The sequence below is a fragment of the Rhineura floridana genome, chromosome 9 (genome assembly GCF_030035675.1).
Source record: "Rhineura floridana isolate rRhiFlo1 chromosome 9, rRhiFlo1.hap2, whole genome shotgun sequence".
Classification (NCBI taxonomy): domain Eukaryota; kingdom Metazoa; phylum Chordata; class Lepidosauria; order Squamata; family Rhineuridae; genus Rhineura; species Rhineura floridana.
Window position 1 is genome coordinate 29,011,494 of NC_084488.1, and position 22,137 is coordinate 29,033,630.

The 22,137-nt window shown below is 40.4% G+C and overlaps 1 protein-coding gene and 1 non-coding gene across 11 annotated transcripts in view; one reads left to right on the forward strand and one right to left on the reverse strand.

Moving 5' to 3' along the window:
* Positions 1 to 22,137, reverse strand: part of CORIN (corin, serine peptidase) — a 221,422-nt gene that overhangs the window by 76,519 nt on the left and 122,766 nt on the right. For 9 of the 10 annotated variants that reach the window (XR_009757878.1, XR_009757877.1, XM_061584453.1 and 6 more), the window contains 4 exons: positions 20,376 to 20,607; positions 18,225 to 18,370; positions 16,469 to 16,576; positions 3,893 to 4,006 (listed from right to left, as the gene is read on the reverse strand). Coding sequence is in view for 8 of the 10 variants with exons in the window: in XM_061584453.1 (XP_061440437.1) it covers positions 3,893 to 4,006; positions 16,469 to 16,576; positions 18,225 to 18,370; positions 20,376 to 20,607 (600 nt within the window). In the remaining 2 variants the exon portion in view is untranslated. The remainder of the gene's footprint in view (positions 1 to 3,892; positions 4,007 to 16,468; positions 16,577 to 18,224; positions 18,371 to 20,375; positions 20,608 to 22,137) is intronic. The other variant, XM_061584454.1, reaches the window with a different exon arrangement.
* Positions 14,922 to 14,993, forward strand: TRNAS-UGA (transfer RNA serine (anticodon UGA)). Its single transcript has one exon. It is a non-coding gene; the product is annotated as a tRNA-Ser (tRNA).

Genomic DNA, 22,137 nt, shown 5'->3' on the forward strand with positions numbered 1-22,137 from the left:
CTTCTTTCTAATGCACGCTCCGAAATTAGAGCTGCCAGTGTAATACAGCTTGAATCTTTGCTACTCTTCTTCCTGCCTGCCCTGCCCATGGAAACGAAGTTGGAAGCACTTGCAGTGGAGCAAGTGTTGATAAACCCTTTAGTGTGTGTGGGGGAGACACTACTGTTCAGATGTGCTATGGATCTGAAAACCTCACCTTTGAAGGATTGGTCTAACAGTCCATCCATGTACTCAGTGGCAGGTTGCACATCTGGCAACAGTTGTTCCATTCCAACCCGGGGGGGGTGACAACCTGACCCTGATCCCATTGCTGACCCAATCCCAGGTAGGGTGGGCAAAGACCAGGCATTGTTTTGTCATGTCACAGGAAAAGAAAGAAAGAAAAAAAGGAAGAAAGAAAGAAAGAAAGAAAGAAAGAAAGAAAGAAAGAAAGAAAGAAAGAAAGAAAGAAAGAAAGAAAGAAAGAAAGAAAGAAAGAAAGAAAAAGAGTGTCCTCTGGAGAGCTCACTAAAAACCCTGGTTTGCTGTCACTAGGTGAGGGTAGTCTGAGAGCACAGGGTCTGTAGATCCCTGGAGAAGATGTACATGATTGAACCCTTCCTGCTGCTTCAGGAGACGTGTTTCCTGAAGCTTTTGGAATGCCCTCTGGGAGACACAAAAGAAAATAAAAATAATGGAAGAACAAGTGTTTTAATTACAGATATTCTTGCAAACTAGAGGAGCTTTAATTTACCAGAACTTTTTCACTCCCTCCAACAAGTATAATTATGCTAAATATGCACACACAGAGAGACTTATAACATATAATATACATTATACTTATATATACAACCAACACTATTTTGCATTCTCTGATTCTGCTTTCTCTTCCTATCACAGTAAACACTGGAGTATGTGAAACTGAACTATCAGTGATTATCTGGAAATGAGGAGGAACCTGAGTACTGAGTGCAACCATTATGCAGGCCTTGAGTAATTATAGTGCACAGGTGAAGGGATATTTCCAAAAGATGTATGTATCAGTATACATTGGATACAAGGGATATTTCCAAAAGATGTGTGTATTTCAGACAAGCACGGAGTCTGCACTCTGGCATAAAATTCAACATCCAGAGATTACTGTTTTCATTTTGCTTACTTTTTAAAAAAAGCAAAATTATAGCCCTCATAGTTATATAAAAGCTTAGATACTACTAGAAGGAAGAGCAAGATATAAATTTAATTAATAAATAATATATCTCCATGCCCTTCCTTGCCCCAAGAGTTAAAATTTGAAGATCTGAACCACTGAAAATGCTAAAATGTGCAGTTCATAATTCCTTCTGACAATAGATATTTTGGTTATCAGGCCACAATATTTGGACAGGGAGCAGTGGGGACCACAAAGACCCACAGAGTTGCCCCCCCAAAACAAGAAATCTTAAATTATCATATACGATCATGTTGTATGCAGCAGTTATATGTTACTTTATTTTTATATTTTCTCTGACAAAAATGCACCAGGTCTGAAACTTGCCCACTGCTACTAATCAGAGAATTTGCCAGAGGCTAAAATATGTACTGGCACAGAGTCATCAGTGTGCATCTCTTACGCCATCAAAATTGCAACTACTTTTTGGAGCGATTCTAGCTACTTTTGCCACATATATTGTATATCATGTATAAAGATGCCTCTATAACTTGTATACATATGTATTTCTTCTCATATTGGCCCATTTCCAATCAGAAAGTAGGTTACTGGATATTGGTATATAATTAAACTAAATATTTCTGGACCAGGATAGCCTGATCATTGTCATCCATGTGCTGGTAATATCCGGGCTGGATTACTGTTATGTACTGTATTTGGGGATGCCCTTGAGGTTCGTCTGGAAACTGCAGCTGGTGCAAAATGTGAGTGGTCCACTGGAACAGGATATCATAATATATGGTCCTGCTGCTGAAAGAATTGCACAGGCTACTAGGCTAAGTTCAATGTGCTCGTTTTGGGGTATAAAGCCCTATATAGTTTGGGACCTGGACATCTGAAAGATTGTCTTTCCCCTTATATACCCAGCCCATCACTGCACTCTGCAGGTGAGGGCTTCCTGCAGATACCATCAGGAGGTCTGTTCCACACAATATAGGAATCAGTCCTTTAGTGTTGTGGCACTTATCATTTCAAACTCCCTCACCTTTGGGAGGAAGGGTGGCATGTAAATTTAACAAAGGGGGCACAACAAAGTATAAATAATAAATAATAAAGTATGGCCACCACCAGGGAGGGGTTGACACAGAATTCACTCTAGGCTTTTTAGTTTACGAAAAAAGTGAGTAAGTGATGACATGAGAGAAATGTATAAAATTATGCATGGCATAAAGAAAGCAGATAGGGAAAAGTTTTTCTCCCTCATAACACTAGAACTCATGGACATCTAATGAAGCTGAATGTTGGAAAAATTCAGGACAGACAAAAGAAAGTTCCTCTTCATAAAGTGCATAGTAAAACTATGGTGACCACCAACTTGGAGGGTTTTAAAAGAGGATTAGACAAATTTATGGAGGACAATGGCTACTAGTCATGATGGCTATGCTCTGTCTCCATAGTCTGAGGTGATATGCTTCTGAATACTAGTTGATGGAAACGGCAGGAGGGGTGAGTGCTCTTGCACTCAGGTCCTGCTTGCGGGCTTTCCATGGGCAACTGATTGCCCACTGTGAGAACAGAATGCTGGACTAGATGGGCCATTGGCCTGATCCAGCAGGCTCTTCTTATGTTCTTGTGATATTTCCTGTGACAAATTAATAGCAACAAGATTCAGCAGCCACAGTCTGTAAAGAAAGTAAACAAAAGAATGCAAGAGGAACACTCTTTCAATACTAAATAATATTCAGACAAACAAGCCCAGCGCAAGCAGGAGTTCAGATCAGGCAGTAGGTGAGGGCCCTGCAGCTGAGAGGGACTCCTGGAGCTGGGAGCTGAAAAGGTGGAGCTCCTGCTCTAGAATCTATGCCAACATTGGGTCACAGGTTGCGATCACAAATTGCAACCCAACTCTAGCATGGATCGTGGCATGCGAGCTCCACCCTCCCATCTAACACCCATGCACCCAGCGCAGGCTTAAATAGGCCTGGGCGCACAACTTCCCATGTTGCCATGTCAGCATGTTATGTGCACACACACCCATCACCCAGGATGACATCTTGGGTGATGGCAAGTGAGTGCACGCACTCAGTGCGCCGACGCAGGAGGTAGCACAGGCTTAAATATATTTAGCAGCATGACTTCCTGCATTGCAGCATCAGTGCCAAAGTGCATTGCATGCACACACCTGCCATCACCCAAGATGGGGTGTGTGCGCTTGCAGAGCACTGATGCAACAACATGGGAGATCGCACTGCCAAGACTGTTTAAGCCTTCCCCAGCTGCATTGGGGGGGGGGTGCTGAGGGCCTGCTGCAATCTGGTGCCAGCTCTGCAGACAAAAGTATGATATGAAAAGGAATCCTAGATCTCAGAGGAAGACTAAGGAGCCAGATAGAAGAAGGGGCCCCTGCTTGCCGCCCTAGGCTCCTGCTGGGAGGAAGGGTGGGATATACATCAAATAATCAAATAATAAATAAATAGCAAAGAAAGAAAAACAGCAAGGGAACAGGAATGAGAATGGGATAGAGACATCCAGACTAGAAATCATTATGTGGAACAGAAATGGGAGAAAGGAGCAAGGAAGTATGGAGTAGGGACAAATGGAGCTGGAAGAATAGCTAATACAAGAGTAGAAATCAAAACAGAAGGATATAATGAGTTTGTTTTGTTCCCAAGAATGGACATGTTGTGCTATAGCTCTCTAATGTTAGCTCTAACACTAGTAGCAGAAGAATGCAATTCAGGCATTGTAATATTAAACACTTACAGCAATTAGTTTCATCCACATTATCAGGACAGTCTGGAAAACCATCACATATCATTGTATGCTTGATACACAGTTTGCTTGATGAACATTCCCACAGGCCTCTTTCTTTGCAACCTAGAGGCAAGAAATTAAAAGGCATTAACAATATTTAGCTTCAACAACAAATCAATTAGGGCATGTTATTATGAATGGCTCAACAACTGAGGGCTATAGAGAATACAAAAGTCAGCATGAAATATATATACGTACTGACCTCTGCCCCATATTTTATAGAGCCATCTTGTTTATATATGCATCATAAACATGGCATATGATAGCACTTCTATCCACAAAAGAGTTTTATGAATGTGCTTAAATTTAAGAAACAATATTCAAATAATTTTGAAAAATGTAAATTACATTATTAAACACATATAGATCGGGGGGCCCTTAAAACAGCACAGTCCCATGTATGCTTACTCTTAAGTCCAATAAAACTTACTCCATAAATATGCATAGGGTTAACTGGGCAGAGCAATCTTAATGGGGGGGAGAGTGAAATGGTGGATGATGCAACACTCCCAAGGTCCTACTAGCTTGTGCCAGCCAAGGCAGAAGCTGCATCTGCCCTGGTCCCAGAACATCCGGTTTGGGGCCTGCTCCTACCACAAACATTACCAGCAATATTTATTTATTTATTTTATTTTATTAAAGTTATATCCTGCCCTTCCTCCTAGAAGGAGATGTAGAACTACATCTGCAGAGGTTTTAACTCTGGTCTCTAGGGATGTGACATTTAACTGACAGAACTCCTTCCTGGTCGCAGAGAGCCACCTCTGCCCCAACCTAGCCCACTCCAGCCAGCAGATCTTCTAGTTGAGATTACTATCTTTGGCGGCAATCCTAGTTTCACTTACCTGGAAGTAAGCCACATGGAAATCAATAGGGCTTACTTCTGAGTAGACATTGTTAGGATTGCTCTAAGTCACGTAACTTTCATTTCACTAATAATAGGAACTGGAACATTAAAAACGTGGCTTTATTTTTTGCTGGAGATTTTAGCCAAACTTTACTGTAATTTATTTCAATTACAAAATTGTTCATATGCTTAATTCTTCCACTTAAATGAATAGGACCTGACTTTGGAGCAATGATTTTCTGTATTTTAATGACATATCTAAAAATATTATAAATGAGCATTTAAAGAACAAAAAAAATGAAAAAAAAAGTTAAGACAACAGACAGGGATGGAACATGTACACAGTTAAACAGGAGAAATGTCAGCTCTGTGGCAATGATATACACCTGTCTAGAGGCTCATCATTATTCAGTGAACACAGCCGCTGTCTCTTCCAAGTGTCTTTAATCAGCTGTACTGGTTTCATAATAACGTCAAGATGAACTCTTGTATAACTGTGACAGTCTTTTGATATTGAATTCTTGGTTTGTCATAAGAAGGAAATTAAGGCATAGCATAGATATATAAAATATTTATCTTTCTATAGATTTTATACAGATTGTTTTCTTCAAACAGCTCATTTCACCATCAAGATGTAGGGCTGCTTTGCTTCAGCAGAGCACTGATAATAGTGTAAAAGAAGCATTTTTATTACATAAAGAAAGACTCTTTGGCCTCTTACACTCTCTGGGATATCAAAAATAGTATGTACAAGATATATAAAATTAAATGTTGTTACATCCATGATCCAACTACATCCTCAGTATTAGAAAGTAAACATGCAACATGGAGGGGTGTAAGAATGTAAGCTGTATTTATATGTATGGGGCCAAAAGGCCTGTGAATGCATTCACATAATAATAATAATAAATAAATTTTATTTTTCAGCCACCTATCTGTCTGGGTTAGGGACACTCTAGGTGACGAACAACAAGAATAAAAACAATACATATAGATCAACATAATCAAATTTTAAGCTAAAAAACCATTCATTAAGTCAATTGTAACATAAGTTAATCTGTCCCAATCTTGTAGGCCGGCCTGAACAACCAGGTCTTCAAGGCTCGCCGATAGCTGGACAGGGAGGGAGCATGTCTGAGATCGAAAGGGAGAGAGTTCCAGAGTGTGGGGGCCGCAACAGAGAATGCCCTCTCTCTGGTCCGTACCAGCCTAGCTGTTCTCACCGGTGGGACCGAGAGAAGGTCTTGCGAGGCTGATCTCGTCAGGCGGCACAATCGGTGATTCTGGAGGCGTTCCTTCAGATATACTGGGCCGAAACCGTATAGGGTTTGAAAGGTCAACACCAACACCTTGAATTGGGACCCGGTAGACAACTGGTAGCCAGTGAAGATCTAATAACACTGGGGTGATATGATCCCAGCAACGGCTATGCGTAATCAAGCGTGCCGCCGTGTTCTGTACCAGCTGTAATTTCTGGACCGTTTTCAAGGGTAACCCCACGTAGAGTGCATTGCAGTAGTCTAAGCGACAGGAGACCAGGGCATGTATCACCTGAGGGAGCAGGTGAACAGGAAGATAGGGATGCAGTCTCCATATCAGATGTAATTGATACCAAGCTGCCCGGCTCACTGCTGTAATCTGAGCCTCCATGGACAGCTGGGAGTCAAGTATGACCCCAAGACTGCGGACCTGGTCATTCAGGGGTAGACTTACCTCATCAAGCATCAGGTCAGTAATTCCTAACTTCCTTTTATCTCCCACAAGTAATACCTCAGTCTTGTCGGGGTTCAGCTTCAGCCTATTCTCTCCCATCCATCCACTTACGGATTCTAGGCACTTGGACATGGTATTCACAGCCAACTCCAGTGAGGATTTAAAGGAGAGATAGAGCTGAGTGTCATCTGCGTACTGATGGCACTGCAACCCAAAACTCCTGATGATTGCTCCCAGCGGTTTCACATAGATGTTGAATAGCATGGGAGAGAGGATAGAACCCTGTGGCACTCCACAATGAAGAGGCCAAGGGTCTGAAACCTCATCTCCCAATGCCACCCGTTGCTGCCTATCCGAGAGATAGGAACGGAACCACTGCAAGACAGTGCCTCCTATTCCTAATCCTTCTAGGCGGTTTAAAAGGATACCGTGGTCAACGGTATCGAAAGCCGCTGAGAGGTCCAGGAGGACAAGGAAGGTGTATTCACCCCTATCCAATGCCCTCCGCATATCATCTACCAGAGCGACCAAGGCTGTTTCCGTACCATGACCAGTCCTAAAACCCGATTGGTATGGATCTAAATAATCCGTTTCCTCCAAGTGTGTCTGTAATTGCGCAGCCACCACCCTCTCAATCACCTTGCCCAAGAATGGTAAATTAGAGACTGGGCGAAAGTTGTTTAACTCTTGGGGATCCAAGGATGGTTTTTTTAAGATGGGCTTTATTACTACTTCCTTGAGGGCTGATGGCATTGCACCCTCTTGCAAGGATGCATTCACCACCGCCTTGATCCCTTCGCCCAGTCTCTCTTTACAGCTCATGATGAGCCATGATGGGCAAGGATCAACCAGACAGGTGGTCGGCGTACATATATATATATACAGGAATACCCCGCATTAACGTACGCAATGGGTCCAGAGCGAGTACATAAACCAAAAATGTACTTAAAGTGAAGCACTTATCGATGCATGTACTGCACTGCAATCGCCACTAGATGGCAGTGGCGTCATGCCATTAAGTGTCCGTAAGTGCGAAGCGAGCATACGTAAAGTGGGGAATGGTGGCGTATGGAGTATGTCCATACTCGTGAGTGTACGTAAAATGAAGGTCCGTAAAGTGGGGTATTCCTGTATTCATATACTGGTATTTGGAAGGTTTGGATTTCATATACTCTTTGATATAAGAAGTCAGTGCTATGGATGGGATCCACTTGTTGGTTTTGGTTGGATTGCATTCTGTCAAACTAGCAGGTGGTTCTGTTCCATGTTTGTTTGTTTCTCCCTATCTTCTGTTTTTATTGTTTTGGTAAAGTCAGTTTCACGTTAGCAAAACAAAGATGCAGACTCATCAGTTTCATGTTAGCAAAGAAAAGAGCAGGCTGGTCTGCGAGTTGTAGAGAGAAAGAAATCAAAATAGCAGGAGCTGCTCAAGGGGGAAATGGGCGGCCGATGAGGGAGAGAGTTGATTGTATGTGTGTAATTCACACTTGCTAATGGCACCAGCTCTGGTTCGGCTTCAACAGATTGTCCCAGCCAGACTAGCCAGCCTCTCTCTCCCCCTACTCCACTGCTCCATATATTTTATTTATTTATTGTTTAATTTATATCCCGCCCTTCCTCCCAGCAGGAGCTTGCAAGTGCATAGCTGCAACCTGTCTGTTTCTTACACAGCTGTAAGTGCACATATGGATTGTCAGGGAGAAATGAAGCTGGGGAAGCTTTTTTTCCTCATGTGCTACTACAGACAAGGAATGCAAGAAGGACCCTGAAGAAGTCAAAAGTCAGTTTCATATTAGCACAGCAAGGATTCAGGCTGGTCAGTTTATATTAGCAAAGTAAGATGCAGGCTGCTCAGTTTCACATTGGCAAAACTCCAGTGTTGGGAAATGCTGTGGATGGTCGCCAGTGCCAAGTTCGATTTCAACAAAATTATCACCCATCCCTAACATTATAGTACCTAAGTCATTTCCACACACTAATCCAAAGATCAGCAGTGTGCAACTCACTCTTTAGAAATATCTATTCTGTGCTGTTTTCCTATACTTCAGAGAAATCACTACGAATTTTAATTATAATAATCCTGAACATTATTTGATAGCTAATGAGAAAGATTCAAATGACCTTATCAAGTGCAAACCCTCTTCCTTTGATTAGTATGGCTGAAAAAATCCAGAAGGACCACCATGAATTTAGATGCTGGCTAGGATTTAAATGTTTAGTTTCTCCAGTATAGAATTTGCACCTAAAATCTATTATTGGTGTTTCCTGGTGGCAACAGATAAGTAGAGAAAGAGCTACTAAAGAACACTATTATAGTCAGTTCTCCACCAGCCAATAAAGTGTTTGAGGCTACAATCTTACACATATTTTCTGGGGAGGAGTAAATTAATGGGGCTTATTTCTGAATAGACATGTATATGATTGTTCTGTCAGTGTCCTTGATTTGAAGGGGATTTTAGTATACCGAACTTTATCCAAATTATGTCCATCTACACAAATAATGCTCAAAGACCTTTGATTTTTGTCCTCCATTTTTTTAAAAACGTGAATGGGGACAGAACAACTTTCGAGAGCTCTAAAAGCATTGGCTGTTCTTCAGTAACAACATTAGCTATGGTCAAAGAAATGTCACTCTGACAGCTGTGATTTTCAAGCAGATGCTGTCTCCCATATTGATAGAAGCTGATAAGAATTCTGTTGACCACTAAACATTTGTCTAGGAGACAGAGGAAGGGCAATTAACTATTAAAGGAATTCAGTTTATGTAACTAAGCAGAATTTCATACTTTAAAGTAAAGAAACAAAGTACTGGAAAAATATTTCCTTATTTATATTGCTTTTATATTGCTATTTTAGTGGAACAAAAATAATGTTGCAGAGGAAAGAGCATATTAATTTTTTCCCAAAGGCAAAGAAATTAATATTTGAGGAATGTTGTTGTTGTTTTTAAAAATGAACAGAAACAAAATGTCATTCATTATTTTCTACTCAATTTATTCCTAATTTAAGCACTCATATAGTGGAATATTTTCTCATGAAAGACTAAATGAGACAATGGGAAAGCCATGACTAGATATTTTGCAGGATTTTTCACACTAAAAGCCACAGCCCACAGGGAGCCCTGGTTTAGATTAGGACTGCAGCGCAGGACGAGATTTGTTTCTTTCCTCTAGGTTTTTTTTTCCTGTCAGAAATCTCCCCCACACTGCAGGTAAAAAGTCAGTTCAGAGGCTCAGTTTCTATGAGGGAGAAAAGGGAAAGGATTTTAAAAAGCCCTCTTGCTGAAGCACAATCTAGATTTTTTATTTATTTATTTTTTGCTATGGCAGCCTTTAACTGTGAAAAAAGTGTAGGGAATTCAGTCACTGATCTCCCATAATCTCTTCTAGTTTTGGCCTAAGAAACAGGGAGCTAAAAAAATTAAGCCAATCAGTCTTCCTTATCATGCATGTATACCTGGCTGTCCTCTTCCAGTGATTGTGGGGAAGCAACTCCCAGATGGAACTGGAAATAAACATTGCATGCAGGTTTCCTAAATCCAAAATGGCACTAATGGGACAATCATTTTAGAAAAACCAATACACAGTTTATATGCTTAATGCTGCCTTGCCTCCTGCTTTCCCTAAACTACTACCACTGCCATTTTAAACCCAGAGGCAGCCTATTAGAACAAAATGTTTTCAACATTTGCTGCTTCCAAATTCACTGTCTGAGGTAGGAACTTCAGCCTACCTTGTTATAAGAAACAAGAAAACATACGTTTAAAATGTTTGGGGTAACCTACCACTAACGAGAGACCTCAAAAATGTAATTCATAATACAGTATCAGATTAATTCACAGTAAGACAACCTAACCTAGTTAACAGAAACTAGACTAGTTATACAAATAATATTTAGCATGTATAACAGGGCAATGATGCAACCTAAATAAGTTTCATTGAATGAAGTTTCTTTCAATGAAATAAATTTAAGCAGATGTGTAACTCACACATGTGAAATAACGAGTATAAAAGTGCTTAGGTTTGGCTGGACTGTGTTTTACCTTTGTATGTTATGTAGATTATATATATTGTTGCTGTTTAGTGTAGATGTGATCACTGATGTCAGTTATATAATTTTGGGGACAAAGCTTTCTTCTAGTTACTAACAACATATTCAGATAGCCCCAGGAATAGTACTGGGCTCCTTCTGGGAGGAAGGGCGGGGTCTAAAATAAATAAAATAATACTGAAGGGTATTCATAATGTTCCCATTCCTGAAGATCTAAACAATACCCATGTTCATTGAGAAGGACATCATCTGAACCACTGTTGTAATCAAGAATGAATGGGAGCATCCATTTGGATTATGTTGTTCAAGCCCATGATATTGTGCAGCTGTGGTGCGGGTGGCCCTCTCTCCCCTTCCAGCTAATCAGGAATGTACTAGGAGGGAGGCAGTGGTGGAGAGTCACCCAGGCAAAGCTGCAAGGCAGTTATCCCTGTGGTCCACCTGAAAAGATTAAAAGGGACACCCCTTTCCAAAGACCCAGCCACTGTTTTCCCTGCCTGCCCAGCCCTACCCATCCCTCTTTGCTATAACAAGGTGTAACATAATTTATTTTATTTATTTTAAAGCATTTATAAACTGCTTGGTATTTTTAAAATATCTTAAGTGGTGGAGGCAGCACTAGCTCTGTCTCTGAAGAGCTTTTTCCCCATCTGCAGAAAGGAGAGCCTGAAGCTCCCAAGGGAACTGAACCAGATTGATTGGAAGGCACTATATCTCTAGTATCTCCTTATTTTAAACAGAGTAGCAGCCAAGGCTCTGCCTTGGCAATATGCAAAGTGTGACTGCGAAGTGTGAGCATGCAGTTAGGGACACATTTCGGGAACACAGTGGACGAGTAACGGAGTTGATTAATGAGCAACAACACTACCATCCACACTATGGAAAATCATTGTTACAGCTATTACAATCAGAAGGAGAGAGTGTGAGGAGTCACACTGATAAAATAGAATTGTGGTACTTCCTACCTCTTTTAAAATAAAGGCAGAACCCAAGTGACCATGAATCCAGCAAGAAGGAGAGCCTGAGGCTCCCAAGGGAACTGAACCGGATTGATTCATAAAGGCATAAAGTGAGGAATACAGCAAAACTACCTGTGCATAGTGACACTGAGGCTGTGGGCAAGTAGTCACTTGAAAAGCAGCCAGAATGGTTTTTCTGGCTGTGTTTTGGAGCAACTCTGTCCTCTGCTGGTCACACCTCTCTTCCCCACTGCTGACTTCAGACATTTCAGGACTGCCCACAACAAAGTGTTGGGCCAGTCACTGTCTCTGCCTGAGCCTGCAGCAAAGCATTTCCATTGGCCACACCTGGAACACAAAAGGGTTGATTTACCAATCAGTTGCAAAATTTGCCTGAAGCTGAATTTTTAAAAAACACGCTCAAGCTGATCCAAACAGAGTTTTAGAGTAAAAAGGGGCAGAGTTTGACTAGCGTCATGTGCCCCCATTGTTAGAAAGGAGAGGTGGAGATGTACTGGAACTGGCACAACTCTATGTGTGTGTCTGCCCTCTCAGCAGTATTCATTCATTCATTCATTTATTCATTTATTCATTTTTTTATTTATATCCTGCCCTTCCTCCCAGCAGGAGCCCAGGGTAGCAAACAGAAGCACTAAAAACACTTTAAAACACCATAAAAACAGACCTTAAAATACATTAAAACAAAACAACTTTAAAAACTTTTTTAAAAAATTAATAAATAAAATTAGACCATGAACTTTAATCTTTTCTAGCAACTCATCTTCTTTCTCAAATCAAGCCTAAGAAATTAATATATGAACTAACCACCTTATATATTGAAAAATTGAAATGGACTGTCTTCAAGTCGATTCTGACTTATGCGACCCTATGAATAGGGTTTTCATGGTAAGCAGTATTCAGAGGGGGTTTACCATTGCCTTCCTCTGAGGCTCAGAGGCAGCGACTGGCCCAAGGTCACCCAGTAAGCTTCATGGCTGTGCGGGAATTTGAACCCTGGTCTCCCAGGTCGTAGTCCAACACCTTAACCACTACACCACACTGGCTGTCACCTTATATATTATGACGTTTTAAAAAAACCCTGAAATCTTTTTTCAAAACTAACCTTCCAACTAAAGAGCTAATCAAGTAATGGACAAACAGACAAATGGATGAATCCTTTCTTATTATGATCCTCTTAAAATGAACAGATTGAGATTTATTTATTTATTTCATTATACTTGTATACCGCCCCATAGCCGAAGCTCTCTGGGCGGTTTACAGTAACTAAAAACATTAAAACAAATACAATTTAAAACAGATCTTATAAAAACAATCTAAAACACAATTTAAAAATTAAATCGTTTTGGGGAGCCATCATGCCTGCTTGATGCTGCTCAATTGCGGTTCCAACTTACCATCCTGACCCGAATCTCTCTGAGGGGAGAAGGCTATCCATCTACAAGTCTTTTAGTTCTATAAGTATATCATAGGCTAGATAGACTTTGTTATTTTTGTTTGTGACTGAACTCTCAAGTCTTTTGCTGTACCTTGCCCTTTGGGTGTGGTCTTTAAGGAAATATTTTGCTGCTAAACCTTGTGCACCTCTTTTACCTTTTTACCTTCGTATTTGTATTCTTTTACTTTTTTATTCTTTAATAAACTTTAATTCTATTATCAGTGTGTGTTCATTTCACGAGAAGACCAGTCCTAAATTCAGTCCTTACCATCGACCATAACTACTGTGTAAGTTTAAAGTGTTTTACCTGAGGCTTTTAGGAGCAAGGACTGTATTTTGGCTCTTGCCCTGTAAAAGCCTGGGTGGGTGACTGGGCTCTGGATTCCCCTTCGGCACAGAGTGGCTAACCAGTAAGGAAGGTGGTGGCAGTTGACTGCCTTGCAGGGCTGTTGTGGGCATGCACAGCCTTGGCAAAGCAGGATATTTGCCAGGATCAATTGCCCTGGGTTGGGGATTGACTCCTGGGACAAGGGAAGGCACGGGGGAATACCCCAGCCGGCCTTTACACGATTGACACCTGATTTCAACTGATCCATAAACTGAACTATACCATATGAAATTAATGAATTAACTGACGAATTTCCTGTCTCTCAATAAATGAAGTAACTGCTGAACTTTGATCACATGATCAGCTATATTGTAGGACTTGTCAATCAGCTAAAGGTTGTTTATCTTGTTCCAGTTAATTACTGACATTTTAGACTCAGGCTACAATCATATACCCACTTCGCTGGAAGTAAGCCCCAATGAACTCAGTGAGCCTTACTTCTGAGTAGACATGTGTAGGATTTCACTGTAACTGATGATCTTCTCAACTAAGTTGTGTTAAGTTACTTAACACAAATGTTAACAAGAAGATAGAGGTTATTTAATTATACATCTCAATTGACTTGTAATTAACTTACATGTTATATTCACTTTCTCATTATTACCTTTTTATGAATTGAACTGAGCCAATGAGTTCTGAGTCAATGTATCAAAGAGTTGCTGAATAGACTGGGGATATATTCCAGCAGGCACATCCAAGTCTAGAGTGGTAGCTGCTAGGGGTGTGCATCAACTGTGTGTGTACCCCAAGAAATAAGATAAATTGGGGTGATTTGGGGTAGTCTTTCATGTTACCAAGTCAGATCACATCATTAATAAGGCATGTTGAGACAGATCAGGGAGTGCCCATCCTTCCAGGTAGCTCTGCTGCCTCAGCTTTTCCATAAAGTTAAATGCACTGTTGTGTTTCTTTTGCATTCTTGCCTTCAGACGCTAGGAGGTCCTATAACCCATGTGAAGGCATGCTGCCTGGGGAAAATCACCTAGCATGACAGCCACTGGGCATATTTTCTGAACTTGCCAGTTTCTTACACAGGGTCACTTCCCATATGTCCCCCATTTTCAAATTGTCCCACCCTCCAAAAAAGTCAGTGAGGGAATGTTACTCATATGTCACTTATCTTTTTGAAATTTGGCAGGCTTTATCCCATGTCTATAATTTGCATCCAATTCTGGCAACAAATAGAAAAGTTAAAGATTTTTTCTCTTTTGAAAAAAAATTAAAGGACCCATGCACAAAACCCCTCCGTGTATCTGCCTGAAATTTGGCAGGCTTAATCCATTATGGAGGGAATAATTTGCCTACCCATTTTATCCACTTATATGGAAAGGAAAAAAGTCATAGCCATTTTTAGATTCTCTGTAATAGTCAATATGGACAAACAGAGGTTTGGATTTTAGAGATCAGATTTGGACCCAAATAATGAATCAAATTGAAATTACACAGAACAGATCTCACTGCTTCCAAATGAGACAGATACAATATAAATTTTGTGGTCACTGCAGTATAGTAACTTATGTTAATACTAAAAAAATGGAAGTACTTGGTAATTACATAGAAGAGGAAGGGCTGTGGCTCAGTGGTAGAGCATCTGCTTTGAATGCAGAAGGTCCCAGGTTTAATCCCTGGCATCTCAGGTACAGCCAGGAGAAACTTCTGCCTGAAACCCTGGACAGCTGCTGCCAGTCAGTGTAAACATTACTGAACTAGATGGACCAATGATCTCATTCAGTGTAAGGCAGCTTTCAATGTCCCTATATTCCTAAGAACAAGCAAGAATAGTGATGTTAAAAGTAAAGACAGTTTGGGGTGAGGCCACCATCAGAATGGGGTGAGCTGTCGACAGCCATGGCCACTTCCTGCCAAGCATTCTGGCAATGAACAGGTTGTCAGAAATAAGACCTTGGAATTATGTCATGCTATTTGCCTCTATGATGCTATACCCTATTAAAGTTGTAGCCATTACATCACCCGCTGTGTTGTTCAGCATGTTTCTTTGCCCCAGCCCCACTATACTGACATCTGTGAGCTAAAACAGACCAGCGGGAGACAGATGAGCAATGGGGAACTGATTATATTCACGTTCTCTTAAAAGTAACTAAGAAACCTAACTAATACACCCTGAATAACAATCTACAATCCACACTGAAAGACATCAGTGTCAAAAATTAGAATTGATCAGTAAACACTGGAGTACTGTTACTGCTTTAGACATTTATGTATTTTTCTTCCTTGCTTTCACTACTGACCACAACTGTAGTGAGTATACTGGACTAAATAACACATTAATCGAACTCAAACTAATATTGTATTAAATTTATTTTTCAAATCAAGTTTACAGCTTTACCTTGACTAAAGCTTTACACTGAAACTTAGTGTGTGTTTTGACTCTATTCAAAGCAGAGAGATCTGAATTTCAGGATCGTAGCTCAGCCATGAAGATCACTAGATGTCTTGGCAAAGTCATACTCTCTAACTTTAATGTGCTTTTGAAGGACTGTTGCGATGATAAAATGGGGAAACCCATATATGCAACCTTGGAGAAAATATGGGTGCAAATTAGAACTCTTTCTAAGTTCCATAGCATATGGAATCTCTTGTTCTACCTGTACATCCATCATGTTTTCTGCTTAGCCTATATACCTATAAAATATTCGTATTACAGTAGGGCCCCACTCATACAGCAGGTTAGGTTCCAGACCCCCACCGAAAAGCAAAAACCGCCAAAAAGCAGATCAGCTGTAGTGCGGGGGTCTGGAACCTTACCCGCTGATTGTGCCAGAGGAGGAGAAGTTCAGCTGTAGCGCACTATAGCTGATCTTTCCCTCATCCAGCACGATCAGCAGGAGTCTGATTGCCCCCAAGGAGGAGAAGATCAGCTGTAGTGCGCTACAGCTGATCTTCCCCTCTTCCACCAAGATCAGCTGGAGCACAGGGAGCTCCAGCCCCCCTCCAGCTGATCGGCCTGCTGGCGCCGTATTAGCGGAACGCCGAAAAGCAAGGCCCTACTGTATAGAGAAGAAAATACCGTAGTAAGGGCTAATAACCACTGATTGTCTTCCAACACCTACCTACTTTGCAGTCCATACACAGTCTTGCTTAGTTAACTTACCACAGTTCTCTTCATCACTGTCATCTTCACAGTCTGCCTGTCCATCACATCTTCTGGAAGACAAGACACACCTGCCTGAACGACATTTGAAGTGGCTGGGTGAGCACTCTGCCAGGAAAATTACAAAATCCAGTCAGTTAAAAGCTTTCATCATTACAGGGTGAAGACAGACATAGACAGACAAAGAAAAAGAGAGGTCATGCCATATCCTTCAGCCATGGGGTGATGCCAGTTTTATCCCAGCTTTGCAACTGAAATGTCAGACAGGCATACCAGCAAATTGAATGGTGGCTCAGCTACCAGTCTTCCCCTATGCTTTAGGCAAGCGTTCTCCCTTTTTAAAAATAATTTTTAAAATGTGACATGAATGTTCATGCATTTATTCGCCTCTTTATCACCTTATTGATTTCAAAAAGAAAATTTTTGAGGAACACAACTGTTCTAGAAGCTAGTGAAGGATTTGGTGATATTACAGGGGTGCTGTAGATCAGTATGATGCATAGCAGGCATCTGCTGCCAAATTAATTTGTAGAACTGTATTTTTTTTAGAACTTTGAAGAAGAATAGCTAAATCTGAATTTATCTATCTATCTTAGAATGTATAACTTGTGACATAGTACAGCATTGGCCTCAATGCCAACAAAATAGCTAACAAAATATAAAACCCACAATATAAATATAATATAATTTATCAAAGATTAAAAAAATGGCAGTCTTATAAAAAAACTGGTTCAAGCATCACAATACATCAAAACAGCAGAAACTATGCATTAACCTTAAAGCAGCCTTCCCCAACATGGTCCTCTCCAGATGTTTTGGTCAACAACATCCTTGACCATTGGCTAGAACTGGCTGCAGTTCAACAACATCTGGAGGGCACAAGGTTTGGAAAAGCTGCCTTAACCATGCCCCATTTAAAACAAGGATTGAATGAACAAGGGCATTTGCACATAGCCACCTCCAGTCTATACACAATACATTCAACAAAGTACTTCTTATTTATTTATATAGTGTCATCAATGCACGGCACTATACAGAAAATAAAACAATAAAAACAAGTCTCTACCAAAAAGCCGCACAATCTAAATTAAAATTAAAGGACAACAAAGCGTATGCAATAGAAATAAACAGACAGCCCTGTCATGATGCAGTGTGAGTCACCTGCCTCAGGCATTAGATTCTGAACACTACTAAGAAAGGCAGAGTAAGAGACAGACAGATCTGACTCCAGCATCATAACTGCCAGGACGTTCTCCTGATCTAGCCCCACCAAACGGAATGGTAGTGTTCTGTCTCCGTTATCCCCACAGTCAGAGCCCTAGATAATGACAGGTACCATAGCAAATGCACTACAATGCTGTTCCACAGCTCCCATTAATTTCACTTAGCTGTTTAATGTATAAAGAAGGACCTGTTTTGCTCTCCTTTTAGATTACTTCTTTGAATTGTTTCAATTATGTTAAATGATATTTTAAAATTGCATAGACTTTTTACATCTTATGAAAGTTTTAGTACATATCCGACAGCAACTTTATACTCTGGCTGCCATGTGCAATCCTAAAATCAGATAATGCTGCCCGCCAATTAAGAGAATAACAATTTTTCTAAAAGCATGAATATATCAGTTTTCATTTCATTAACTTATTTTGCATATAATTTGATTAGAGGAGGATGTCTGAATACCAGGTAATGAAATGCTAGCCTACAAAACTCAGGTATTCAAGGTCCAGTTTAGAAGTTCTGAAAATTAAGTAACCTTCTACATGTTCATCAGGTGTTAGACAGGTTTGATTGTCTGAGTTTTCTTCTGGGAACTGAGAGCAATCAGTGTCTTCTGGCCATTGTAAACCTACAATTCCAAGTACAGATTCGCATTTTTCCTTGGACTGTTCACAAAGTGCCCTGAAAAGATTATATTAAGAAATTATATTGGATGGGAAAACAAGAGATTGGATAAATTGACATCCCCCCAAAAAATAATTGGCTAAACCCACCAAAACTGGTTAAGAAAATTAAGATTTAAAACATCACATGGCAGACACATTTATCAAATTATTTGTTGATATGTTAGCTCTGCAGTCAATCTAAGATTTTTTAAGTCAATGTCTAATTGCTTAGAATGCAACATATAAATAGGTGTGCTTGATATGCTTGTAGAGCTCTGTACATAGAGCTGCTTAAGTACATCATTTAATTAGTCTCTACCAGAACCATCAGATGAGTTGTTTGTGGGTTACATAACAGCATTATATAGTTCTAAACACATTGCTTTCAGCACAGTTCAGAAACTTCATACATCTTCCATGGACAGCAGAGAACAGCATAATGCATTGATGTACCTACACAGAGCATCAGAGCATTATGGATATACGTTTGTGTGTGTGTGTGTGTGCCATCTTTTATACTCCTACTGCTTATAACAACAGCCCTGTTCTTTTGAAATTCTTCTAATCATAATTATTTTGATTGTTCTTTATTGGGTTTATTCTTATTCATTATTCATTTTAACCATTTAAGATGGACTAACCAGAAATAGAACACACTGTTATTAGAAACGATATCTCATCAGTGCCTATAAAGGCTCTAAAACACATCCATCATTATTTCCCCCACATTTCAATTACAAATCAGATGTGCGTGTGATAAGTATTAGGAACTAGACAAAACATAGACTTGCAGTTCATAACATCCCATAGCACCTTGTAGATTCCTTTGGAGTCATTGCCAGTGCCCAATCATTATTTAAATTATATATATGACCAAACCTGGATGCTGCCAGTCTGTTCTTTTACAAAGCTGCAGTTTACAGGCACAAGCAACACTGACTCTAGCCATGCTATCATGGTGTAGTAGATAAAGCGTTGGACTTGGGGGTAGGCAGACCTGAATACAAATCCCTGCTCAACCATAAATCTCACTTAGACAAGTTGCTAAGTTTAATCTAACCTTCTTCACAAGTTTGTTCGGAAGAATAAATAAATACCATGTAGACCAAGGGTCACCAGTCCATCACCCACAGGTGCCATGGCACTTATGAAAGCCTTCAGTGGCACACCCAGCAGGTAGCCCAGAATTGGAGCTTTCATTTTTTTTAGAAAGCAAGTCTCTACTCTTCCAAAGAAGAAAGTTACAACATGGGCAGGTACATTCTAAGCAACTTCTTTGAAATGAACTGGCCTGCCTGCTCTTGCCAATCAGTGTTATTAGCCAATGAGAGAAGTCAGAGCTGTGATTGATAAGAGAGTTATTTGAATACCAGGCAACAGGAATCCCTGAGGCCCTAAAGAGCTACTGTTTCGCTGTGGGTTAAGTTATTTCATTTTTCTATTGACAAGAGATGCCACAGCCCCCAAGGCAGCCATTTCGTGACCAGCCATCAGTTCTCCCAAAATTTGAAGTGTGCCCTCTGGTCCAAAAAGGTTGGTGACCCTTGATGTACACAATACATTGCTCCTTACCCACATATTGATATGGGTGTTATATAATGATCCTGTGTTAACAGAAACAGTTCTATTTCCTTTGCTAAAACAACAAAAAGTGCAGAAAGAAAAATATATAAATGTCAAGGTCAGAGGAATATTACTTAAAATACTATGATAATTATGTAAAGCTTAATAGTATGTAAAATAATTACAGTGCCCCTTCACAAAGCAGTGTTGATAAATAAACATCCTGTTTTTAATGGTGTTTTTATTGTTCACCACCTTGACATTTTACCTCACAGTGGTATAATAAATTAGTCTTTACTAAATACAGGGTTATTCTAACTAAACAAAATAAAGCTAACATGGCTTTAGTTTATACAATAACGATGAATTGTTAATACTCCACTACACCATAAGCAGAATTAAAGTTGCATCAAAAGTTTTGGGTTTTTTTAAACATGCAACTAGCTATCTAATATTACCTGCATGGCGGAATGCGTCGATTTGTTTGAAGATCACATTTTGGCACTAATATTGTACAGGCAAAAAACATAAGATATTTGTAACAGTTAGTCTGAACCAAGGCTGGGAAGAGAGAGGACTCCCAGCTGATGGAGGCTTCTTTCTGTGTCCGATGGCCCAAATAGTTGGGGTAATTAGTATAATTATAAGGCAGGTTCATGCAAAGTTCCAGTATAATTGGTTCACATTGACCTGGTGGAGTAAAAAAAAAAAGTTTTAAAAAACAGAAACAATTATTCTGGAATTATTGAGACTCGAAGGCACATAACAACAAAATATTACAGTGGAATATAATTTTATATACGATAAAGGCTGATAAAATATGCATGGTGTGAAAAAAGTAGACTGAGAATTTTTTCGTCCTGTTTCATAATACTAGAACATGGGGTCAACAAGTAAAAATGGTAGTAGATTCAGGACAGATGAAAGAAGCACTTCACTTTATTACAGCATTAATTTATGAAATTCTCTGCCACAGTGGCTGCATTCTTGTGCAATAACAAATCAGACTTTCTGGCGTATGTTGTTTACTGTAAATACACAGTGTGCTAGTGCACATGCTTCACTCCTCCCTAACAAGCCACAATCAGCAAACTAACAACAGACACCGGCTTAAGTTTAGCTAAGGATTGCCACTTTTTAGGAAGCAACAAACCACAACCCCTGATTTGGAGGTAATAGAAAATCAAGACTTCCTGTATTATGTACCTTGCTTGCACTAAGGGAGGAATGAAGCTGAAATCATTGGGCAGTGTGAAACAGCATACTGCAGGTTCACAGTAAACCACATGCAAACATGGTCTGTGCGTGGTGATAGCCACTGACTTAGATTATTTTAAAAGGATTAGACAAATTCAAGGAGCATAGCCCTATCAGCAGCTATTATTTATTTCATTTACATACCACCATTCCTCCTCAAGGATCTCAAGGCAGTGCACCATGTAACAAATACAATCAATTAAAACATCTAAAACTACAACACTATAAAACAGTAGAGCATGCAGCATAATAACAGAAATGTTGAATCCCAGAGCCAGTTTATGGTGCAACTGCCTGGGCACACACAAATATGTGTTTAATTGCTGTCTGAATATAAATAGTGTGGGGGACAACTGTACTTTCCTTAGCAGGAGTTCCACGATTACCACCGATTAGCCATAATGGGTAAATGGAACCTCTCTTCAGAGGCATTATGTTTCTGAATACCATTTTCAGGGGGGCAACAAGAAGGAAGGACTGTTGCCTTCATGTCTTGCTTGTGAGTTTCTCGGAAGCTTCTGGTTGGCCACTGTGAGGAACAGGATGCTGGACTAGGTAAACCCTTGGTCTGATCTAGCAGGGGTTTGTTTATACTCTTAAGTCCCAGCAGAACCTACACCTTGCTGCTGTGGCCTCTTGCAAAACTCCATCTGCAGGCTTCCTCAGGTGTCAACTGCTACCCCTTGCAAGGCCTGGGTGCCAGCTGACGTCAGTTGGGGCTAACAAGGGAGAAGACAACTGCCAGAGGGTAGGGAAGAGAGCTCCCCTCCATAAGAGCCACCTCTAGCCAAGGCAAGCCCTGAAGAAGGTGAGAGAAACCCAGCAGAACCTACACCTTGCTGCTGTGGCCTCTTGCAAAACTCCATCTGCAGGCTTCCTCTGGTGTCAACTGCTACCCCCTGCAAGGCCTGGGTGCCAGCTGACGTCAGTTGGGGCTAACAAGGGAGAAGACAACTGCCAGAG